The sequence below is a fragment of the Nerophis lumbriciformis genome, linkage group LG24 (genome assembly GCF_033978685.3).
Source record: "Nerophis lumbriciformis linkage group LG24, RoL_Nlum_v2.1, whole genome shotgun sequence".
Classification (NCBI taxonomy): Eukaryota; Metazoa; Chordata; class Actinopteri; order Syngnathiformes; family Syngnathidae; genus Nerophis; species Nerophis lumbriciformis.
This window is the reverse complement of record NC_084571.2, coordinates 3,749,953-3,760,937: the sequence shown is the minus strand read 5'-3', so window position 1 is coordinate 3,760,937 and position 10,985 is coordinate 3,749,953. Positions and strand designations below refer to the sequence as shown.

At 33.2% G+C, this 10,985-nt stretch overlaps 1 protein-coding gene across 1 annotated transcript in view; it reads left to right on the top strand.

The window, feature by feature from the left end:
• The first annotated feature begins 1,931 nt into the window (after positions 1-1,931).
• The window catches only part of rundc3aa (RUN domain containing 3Aa), a 58,285-nt gene continuing 49,231 nt past the window's right edge, over positions 1,932-10,985 (top strand). The window contains exons 1-2 of the mRNA XM_061981325.1: positions 1,932-2,440; positions 10,421-10,658. Of these exons, the coding sequence (XP_061837309.1) occupies positions 2,302-2,440; positions 10,421-10,658 (377 nt within the window). The 5' untranslated portion in view covers positions 1,932-2,301. The remainder of the gene's footprint in view (positions 2,441-10,420; positions 10,659-10,985) is intronic.

Genomic DNA, 10,985 nt, shown 5'->3' with positions numbered 1-10,985 from the left:
CCACAGTGAAAATGTTTATTTCCTACAAAATACAACTTTATTTAAAATGTACACCAACAAAATCAGGAGGGGATAACGCGGGAAGGCTAATCCTCTTCGTCTGATGGCGGCATGTCGCCAGCAGCTTTGCGTTTCTCTATTTTGGCCAGCAACTCTGAAAATAGAAAAGCAACATGAAATATGACCTCATGTGCAAGCTGGCTTCTGATAGGCTCACCCTTGGCGGGATTGAAGACGCCGTTGGTCTGAGTGTTGCACACGTAGCAGCGCTTGGACTTGCGGTAATGCTGAAGAGCGCAGACCTCACAGAAGTAGTGGCGGCACCTGGTGGAGACGGACGGCTTAGAACAGGGGTGTCCAAAGTGCGGCCCGCAGTGCATTTTTTAACTGCCCGCGGCACATTGAAAAAATATTACTAAAAAAAAAAAAAGTTTTGAAATGGGAGGGGAAAAGTTGCAATCTTGCAGGCTCTTTTTTTTCTTTAAAACTGTCATTGATAAAAAAAAAGAATCCAAATCAATTTGATGAATTATTGACCCATTCAAGACTCTTACTTCATATTAAGAAATTTTACTTTGAAATATTTATTGGGGAAAATATTACATATTTTGTGTTTACCATATAAAAACAAAAATGTTATGTGACAAAAGGCATAAAACAAATGTAAAAAAAAAGATAAACTCTTGTAACCAACGGAATGATCTGAAGTTGATTGAGAGACTTAAGTGTTAGAAGTAAAAAAAATATGAATGACTTATTTTTTATTTTAACACTTTTATGAGTGGGTCCCTTTTGAATCCCCCAAAATTTTAGTGGGATTGTTTTTAAACTGCCATTTCTCAAAAATGTATGAATTCAAATCATGTTATGAATTAATGACCTACTTAAGGCTCCAATTACGTCACATTAAATATTCCACTTTTATTTTTTTGTGGCAAATACAGCATATTTTGTGTTTGCTATAAAACAAAACAAAAATTTATGACAAAAAGGGCATAAAACAAAAAAACATGAAAAAAATGTAAAACCTATAATTGACGGAAAGATCGAAAGTTAATTTAGAAATTTAAGGGTTGAATGTAAAACAAACCAGAAAAATCTGACTTTCATGAGTGGGGCCCTTTTGACACCCCAAGAAATTCAGTGGGATTTTCTTTTAAAAAAACAGTCATTGCTCAAAAAATAATGAATCGAAATATATATTGTGATGATTTATTGATCTATTTAAGACTCTAATTACTTTACATCAAATATGCCACTTTTATTTTTTTTGGGGGGGGGTGGAACTATTGCATATTTTATGTTTTTGCCTTTAGCAGGTTTTTGTTTCTTTTTTTTTTTACAAAAAAGGGCATTAAATATAAAGACATTATACTTTACTTCGACAGATATACCTGAAGTTGATATAGATATTTAACATTATATAATAATAATACCGGTAATACAATTAAATAATATATGACTTATTTAAAAACAATTTATGACTGAGGCCCTTACGGGTTCCCGGGACAAAACTTGAGGGGAGTCCTAAAGGTGAAGAAAAAAATCTATATCTTGTATTGGTTTTAACAATGAAAATGGCCCCTGCATGCTTTAATGTAATTATAATAATAATAAAATAAAAAATGACTTATTTTTTAAATTTTTATGGGACCAAACTTGAGGGGAGTCCTAAAGGTTAAGAAAAAAATCTATATCTTGTATTGGTTTTAACAATGAAAATGGCCCCTGCATGCTTTAATGTAATTATAATAATAATAAAATAAAAAATGACTTTTTAAAAAAAAATTTTATGGGACCAAACTTGAGGGGACTCCTAAATGTTAAGAAAAAAATCTATATCTTGTATTGGTTTTAAAAATTACAAATATGAAAATGGCCCCAGCATGCTTTAATTTTTCAGTGTGCGGCCCTCAGTAGAAAAGTTTGGACACCCCTGACTCAGACACTGCAACACTTATTAAAATGTAGGTTATGAAAAGTAGACTCCTACTTTGTGATGATAGGATTCTTGTAGGACTCCCTGCAGATGAAGCACTTAAAGGGCAAGTCCTCCTCGTCGCTGCTCACCTCGTAGTTTTCCTCGTCTGCGTGACATCACAATGTCGACGAGATAAGAAACTAGCTTTTTTTCTTGACTTGAACTGCAGGAATGAGCTCACCATTTGCGCCGTATCTGCCCTCCTCCAGCTCCCTCTCGATCTGCCAGCCGTGCTTGTAGTCGGACCTGTCGTGAAGGAACTTGCAGCTGTCTGAGACAAGAATGGCAAAGGTGAAAGGTCCCACACGCCAGCTAATTTCATGGTCTCCTTTACCTCCGAAACCGCAGAAGCCGGTCTCCTTGTAGTCTTTGCAGATGTCTGGCTGGTAGTCCCACCTGACTGTGGCTCGCAGGTGTTCCGGAGCTCGAATCGGGCCTTTCCTGTTTATAGGAGAAAAGGTAAGTGCTTGCTATTTATAGCGGTGATAAGGTGGACAGAATATGTCCTCACCTGACCATGCCTGAGGACGCATTGCCCATTGTGGTGTCCTTTGGTTTGATGTATTTCTGGTAGTTGTTGATGCCACGGTAGATTTTATCATCCTCCTTGCCCTCCAGCTCCTGTGATCATCCAGCACATCCAGTTTAGTCATGCTTTAATGCATTCTTGCAGAAGTGTCTCTAAGATTTCATAAACCAAGGGTGGCCAAAGTTTGGCCCGGGGGCCATTGGCTAATTTTTGACGACCGGCGGCACGTTCTAAAAATACTATTACAAAAAACATTAAAAAAGTGGAATAAAAGGGCAAACAGGTGAAATGTAATGCAATGTTGATTGTAATAATACAAAGCTGCCATGCAGGCTGTTTTTTTTTTATAATTAAAGCTGTTATTGCTCAAAAATAATAATTAATCAAAATTTCATTTAATTTAATTTTTTTATTTATCTCCTTCATTGATGTGCATCTTTGATCGATAGACAAACCTCAGAACCTCAACACACATTTACACACCAATACCTGAGAAGGAGCAGGATGAAGAAAAATCTTATATTTTCCTGCCCCCTTCAACATAATACATAGTCTTATTCAATGGATATCATACAAACCAAACAAATATATCCAAATATAATGAAAACAAACAAAAGAAACACACAAAATCAATGTGGTTATGAATTATTGACCTAGTGAAGGCCCCAATTACTTCACATCAAATATTCCACTTTGAAAATTTAGTGGGGTGGGTTAATACATATTTTGTGTTTGCTATAAAAAAAAATTGTCTGAAAAAAACCCTGGCATAAAACAAACAAAAAAAACAACAACTTATAATTGCTGTATAGATCTAAAGTTGATCGAGAGACTTAATTGTTGAAAGTAAAAAGACATTGTATGACTTATTTTTAACACTTTAATAAGGGACCCTTTCGGATCCCTGAGAATTTTAGTGGGATCTTTCTTTAAAAAACTGTCATTGCTCCAAAAATAATACATTAAAATCAATATCATGAATAATTGATCTATTGAAGGCTCCAATTACTTCAGATCAAATATTCCACTTTGAAATATTTTTTGTATTTGCCATTAAAAATAAGTTTTTCTCTCTAAAAAAAAAACAAAAAAAACCCAGCATAAAACAGATAAAAAAATAATAGAAAAACCTATAATTGCCGTTTCGACCTGAAGCGGATGTAGAGATTAAAAACGTTGAAAGTAAAAATATTTATATGACTGACTTTTAACACTTGAGAGAGGCTCATTTGGACCCCTGAGAATTTTAGGACTTTTTATATAAAAAAACATGCCATTGTTCAAAAAAATAAATCAAAATCAATGTTGTTATGAATTATTGAACTATTTAAGGATTTAATTACATCACATTAAATATTCCACAAAATTGCATATTTAGTTTGTCATAAAAACAGGGTTTATTTAACAAAAAGTGCATAAAACATTAAAATATTTTAAACTTTATATCGACAGATCTGAAGTTGATTTAGTGTATATATATATATATATATATATATATATGACTTGTTTTTTAACATTTGTATGACTGAGCCCCTTAATGGTCACCAGCACCAAGCTTGAGGGGAGCCCTAAAGGCTAAAACAAATCTAAATATTGTATTTGTATTGGTTTTTGAAAAGAAAAAATATCAAAATAGCATCCCGCATGCTTTATTTTTCAGTGTGCGGCCCTCAGTGGAAAATGTTTGGACACCCCTGTCATAAATAGTTGACGATATCGAAGTGAATCAGCCAAAGTGCGCCACTTTCCAATTCATGCGAAATAACATTTGCGCACACATTGCCATCCCCATGACAACTGAATGTGGCTTGTAGAACAACATGTCATACACTATCATACCTCCAGGACTTTTTGGCTCCTCTCAAAGATAGCCTGAGCATCCTTGTCTCGCTCCGTGTCCAATTCGTATGTCGCCGTTGCACCCATGTCCTCTGGGCCTTCTGGTTTCTTTGAAACAAAAAAACAAGTTTAAAAAGTGAGCAGCAGTCATGATTTTCTTAATGTGCAAAGCTAAAGGTCCACTCACAGCTGAGCGTGACGACTTGTAGGACACCGTTATCTTGTCCTCTTGGTCGTCGCCACTTTCACTGGAAGATGCAGCCTCCTTCTCCACTTTCTTGGACTGAAATGTGACACCATGGTTTTATCTCAACTTTATTCTTGCAGATAGGAATACAACTACATAGTGAAATTACTGCCAAAACTCCACAAACACACACAAAGCTTTTTAGTAAAGCTTTTAGTTAATGCACCTTTTAACTATCAATTTTAATCCCCTTTGTATCCTTATTATGTTGCTTTAATTGAATTGTTGTTTTAATTCACCTATGTTTTGTACAGTGCATTGTGATTTTATCCGTGAAAAGTGCTTTGTAAATAAAATGTACTTGCTTACTTACAAATATTTTTACTCCCGCCCAAAAATTAGCACATTTATTTTTTAATTACTAAAAAAATGGTTTGTAAGTAAAAAACTATTTTGTCCAAGTAAAAAAACAATTCGCAAGTAAAACATTTTTCTTCAAGTAAAAAAACGATTTGCAAGTCAAAAAAAAAACTATTCACTTGTATATAAAAAAAAATCATGGAAAAAACAATTCGCAAGTATAAAAACATTTTTTAGCAGTAATATTCCACCCTTTTCTGTAAGTTTACCCTCTCTTCTGTTCGTCATTTTACTTCCCACCATGCTGCTTCTTCTTTGTCATTTATGGCAGATGGCACCATGCGCAAATAACAGCAGCTCTGACGGCAGCACCACTTGTCATTGTAGAGTGCGAATTGCTGGTGCTCTGAGTGCAAGTGTATGGATCAGGTTGGAATATTACTGCCAAAAGTTGTAACTTGAAGAAAATTGTTTTTTTACTTGTAGAAGTTTTTGTTTTTACTTGCGAATCGTTTTTTTTTATAGAATATAATTTTTTTTAGAATTCGGAATCTTTTTTTTTTTTTTGTATTAATGAAAATTGTTTTTACACTAGTGAATCGTTTTATTCATTGAAGAACATTGTTTATACTTGCGAATGCTTTTTTTATTGAAGAAAATAGTTTTCATATTTGCGAATCATTTTATTAATTGAAAACATTGTTATACTTGTAAATGTTTTTATATTAAAGAAAATTGTCTTAATACTTGCGAATTGTCTTGCTTGCAGAATATTTTTTACTTGTTACTTGTTTTTACACTTGCGAATCCTTTTTTTAATTGAAAAAGTTGTTATACTTGCAAATGTTTTTTTAAATTAAAGACAATTGTTTTTATACTTGTAAATCGTTTTACTTGCAAAATTATTTGTTTTTACTTGCGAATCGTTTTTTATTGAATACATTTTTTTATACCGACAATTCTTTTTTTATTAATGAAAATTGTTTTTATACTTGCGAATCGTTTTATTAATTGAAGAAAATTGTTTATATACTTGCGAATGTTTTTTTTTAAGACAATTGTTTTCAACACCTACGAATCGTTTTTTTAATTGAAGAAAATGGTTATACTTGCGAATATTTTTTTTAAATTGATTTATACTTGTAAATCGTTTTTTTACTTGCAAAATTATGTTTTTACTTGCGAATCGTTTTTTTTATTGAATACATTTTTTCATGGCTGCAATTCTTTTTTTTATTAATGAAAATTGTTTTTATACTTGCGAATTGTTTTATTAATTGGAGAACATTGTTTTCATACTTGCAAATTTTTTTATTGAAGAAAATTGTTTTCATACTTGCGAATGTTTTTTTTTGGAAGAAAATTGTTTAACACTTGCGAACCCTTTTTTTAATTGAAGAAAATTGTTATACGTGCGAATGTTTTTTTAAATAAAGACAATTGTTTTTATACTTGTGAATCGTTTTTTTTTTACTTGCAAAATTATTAGTTTTTACTTGCGAATCGTTTTTTATTGAATACATTTTTTTATACTTTCAAATCTTTTTTTATTAATGAAAACTGTTTTTATACTTTCGAATATTTTTTTTATTGAAAATTGTTTATATACTTATGAATCGTTTTATTAATTGAAGAAACGTTTTTATACTTGAACATGTTTTTATATTGAAGAAAATTATCTTAATATTTGCGAATTGTCTTTTACTTGCAGAATGTTTTACTTGCTAATCATTATTTAATTGAAGAAAATTGTTTTTACACTTGCAAATGTTTTTTTTAATTAAAGACAATTGTTTTAATAATTACGAATCGTTTTTTACTTGCAAAATTATTTGTTTATAAAATCGTTTTTCATTGAATACATTTTTTATACTCGGAAATCTTTTTTTTTTATTAATGAAAACTGTTTTTATACTTGCGATTCATTTTATTAATTGAAGAAAATTGTTTATATACTTGCGAATTGTTTTATTAATTGAAGAAAATTGTTTATATACTTGCGAATGTTTTTTTTTAATTAAAGAATATTGTTTTCATACTTGCGAATTGTTATATTAATTGAAGAAAATAGTTTTTATACTTTCAAATGTTTTTTATTTAAGAAAATTGTTTAATACATGCTAATACATTTTTGAATTGAATTGTTTACTTTCTAATGTTTTTGTATTCAAGACAATTGTTTTTATACCTTCGAATCATTATTTTACTTGCATCATTTTTTTAAACTTGCTAATTGTTATTTTATCACAGAAAGTAGTTTTTATACTTGTGAATAGTGATGGGTCCGGCAACACCGATGCATCGGCGCATGCGTCGAGCTCATAGAGCAAAACCCCGTGTCGGTGCGCGTACCGCTTTTAGAAAGTCACGTGACCGATCATGAGCTGTTTGTCACGTGACCGATACGCGAACTGTGTCGCACTGACGCCTCCTCTGTGCCCTGTGAGCGTGTCTTTTCTACAGCCGGAGAAATAATAACTAAGAAGAGAAATCATCTAAAATGGAATACGTCGGAAAAACTTTTCTTTTTCTTTTTTTTTTAATAAAAATGTGTAAAAAAAACAAAAAAAAACAATTCCCAGTCCACAATCATCCACAACACGTTCTCTTAGATTTCCATGTTATGATACATGTTCACATTATTTATTGATTGTATCTAAAAAAGATAAAAATATATTTTTATTTAAATGAAGATATTAAATAATCCTAAATGAAATATTTATATTATTGTATATACTAGGGCAGGGGTCACCAACACGGTGCCCGCGGTCACCAGGTAGCCCGTAAGGACCAGATCAGTCGCCCGCTGGCCTGTTCTAAAAATAGCTCAAAGAGCAGCACTTACCAGTGAGCTGCCTCTATTTTTTAAATTTTATTTATTTACTAGCAAGCTGGTCTCGCTTTGCTTAACATTTTTAATTCTAAAAGAGACAAAACTCAAATAGAATTTGAAAATCCAAGAAAATATTTTAAAGACTTGGTCTTCACTTGGAATAAGCGGTAGAAAATGGATGGATGGATGGGTCTTCACTTGTTTAAATACATTCATTTATTTTTTACTTTGCTTCTTATTACTTTTAGAAATACAATTTTAGAGAAAAAATACAACCTTAAAAATGATTTTAGGATTTTTAAACAAATATACCTTTTTACCTTTTAAATTTCTTCCTCTTCTTTCCTGACAATTTAAATCAATGTTCAAGTAAATTTATTTATTTTTTATTGTAAAGAATAATAAATATTTTAGCTTCTGGTTTTTCGACGAAGAATATTTGTGAAATATTTCTTCAAACTTACTATGATTAAAATTCAAAACAATTATTCTGGCAAATCTAGAAAATCTGTAGACTCAAATTTAAATCTTATTTCAAAGTATTTTGAATTTCTTTTAAAATTTTTGTTCTGGAAAATCTAGAAGAAATACTGATTTGTCTTTGTTAGAAATATAGCTTGGTCCAATTTGTTAAATATTCTAACAAAGTGCAGATTGGATTTTAACCAATTTAAAACATGTCATCAATATTCTAAAATGTATCTTAATCAGGAAAAATGACTAATGATGTTCCATAAATCCTTTTTTTTATTTTTTCAAAAAGATTCAAATAAGCTAGTTTTTCTCTTCTTTTTGTCGGTTGAATTTTGAATTTTAAAGAGTCGATATTGAAGATAAACTATGTTTCAAAATTGTATTTGAATTTTTTTCGTGTTTTCTCCTCTTTTAAACCGTTCAATTAAGTGTTTTTTTCATCATTTATTCTCTACAAAAAACCTTCCGTAAAAGGAAAAAAAATGTACGACGGAATGACAGACAGAAATACCCATTTTTATATATATATACATTTATTTATTTAGCTATTCTTGTTTAAATCACACTTATGTGTAACTTACAAATGACAATATATTTATTTATTTAAGTGTGTATCAAACTGGTAGCCCTTCGCATTAATCAGTACCCAAGAAGTAGTTTTTGGTTTCAAAAAGGTTGGTGACCCCTGTACTAGGGCATCAAATCAGTGTCAGTTGAGTCGGTCCATAGGTTGCCTGTAGGGATTTTTAATGTCCAGCAGATGTCAGTATTTAGTGACACAGTATCAATACAGTTTTGCAATGTGTCGAAACGCTTCATGACGCCTCATCAACCCATCACTACTTGTGAACTGTTTTTTTACTTGCATATTTTTCCCCTTGCTAAACGTTATTTTATTGAAGAACATTGTTTTTTTACTTGCGAATTCATGAGTGAGTGAGTAATACATTTTTGTGCGTTTGTGGAGTTTTACCAGTAATTTCACTCCATGTACAACTATTATTATTACTATTAGTTACCATTTGAATCATTGGATTATCTCGTTTTTCTTTCCTGTCCCTTCTTACAACGGAGCTCTGGTTGTCATCACTGATGTCATCTAGAAAAAAAGGTATATATTATGTAAATTAGCATTGGAATGACATTAGTATTTACCACGTTCGAGCAAGACGCGCTGTTCGGCAGTCACGTCGCAAGACATCTTATTTTTGTTGCAATAAATAACCGCTACCTTTATCGCTGTCACTGGCTTGTCGTTTTCGTCCTGAAAATTTCTTTGTGGATTTTTTGAACAAAAAAGTGCAGGAGCCTTCCTTTGGTTGCTTTGCCTCCGCCATCTTGCCCTCGATGTAACATAAACACGGCGACACACTTTCGCCACAGCGCCCTCTAGAGATCCGGAAGACATAATAAGGCTAATAGTTTTTATCACTCAACGCCCTCACTTGTAAAGTCTGCGCTAACTTTATTACGACGTAATTAGTATTTGATTAATATGACGCCACACACGTTTTTACAAAAAAAGGACGTAGGAATCTTCACATGACATGAAAATAAATATTTAAAATGATAGTTCCTGTTTTATTTTGAAAACAAAAAAGCCGGAAATGGTATGTTTTTAACCTTGCTTCGTTAGTTTTGACACAATTTATTACGACGTCATTGATACTTGATTGATAAACACACGTTGTACAGCAAAGGGACGCGGAGGCCTCGCTTGCATGACACATAAATAAACATTTAACATGATAGTCCCTGTTTTATTTTGAAACGGAAACCCGGAAACGGTGCTTTTTTTAACCTTGTGGTTTCTGGCGCTTTGTCGGTTTTGACACTCTGTGGTAAATTTATTACGACGTCATTGATACTTGATTGATAAAAACATATTTTACAGCAAAGGGATGCGGAGGCCTCGTTTGCATGACACATAAGGAAACATTTGACATGACAGTTCCCGTTTTATTTTGAAACGAGAACCCGGAAACGGTGCATTTTTAACCTTGTGGTTTCTGGCGCTTCGTTGGTTTTGACACTCTGTGGTACATTTATTACGACGTCATTGATACTTGATTGATAAAAACACGTTTTACAGCAAAAGGACGCGGAGGCATGACACATAAATAAACATTTGACATGACAGTTCCTGTTTTATTTTGAAACGAGAACCCGGAAACGGTGCGTTTTTAACCTTGTGGTTTCCGACGCTTCGTCCTCCAGCTTCAGCAGCAGCGGCATCTCCAGCGCCGAGAACCGCGCCTGCTCGTCGGACTCAGAACCCCGGCGGAGGGAGGGGTCGTGGCCTGGGCGCGGACAGCCGGAGAGGCCCCGCTTGCGCCGCCGCTGGGTGGATGGAGCCCGGCTGCGTGCACACAGCAATGGCTATGGGTCTGACATCGAAAAAGGCGTCTGTCCGGAGCATCGGCGTGGAGAGAAAAAACCTCATCACGGTGTGCAGGTATGTCACGACATGCATGACTCATTTCCTACGAATAATCCAAATAAATGGTCACGTCATGCATAAGGTCACATGTAGGGAACTATTATAAGCAACCTCCACACCCCCTTAATTAAGAACATATACTGTTTTTTCTTTGATCATTATAAACATCTCTAGAAAATTAGGTTGCATTATTAGGTGATGCATTATTGTTTGCACGAATGCACGGAGGAATAAAGGATATCTAAGGTTGGCTGTCCATCACACATGATATTATCTGCTTTGGGACAAGGGCGTGCAAGGACTCCTCCCTCCCATCCTTCCTCCTCAATTTTCACAATAAAC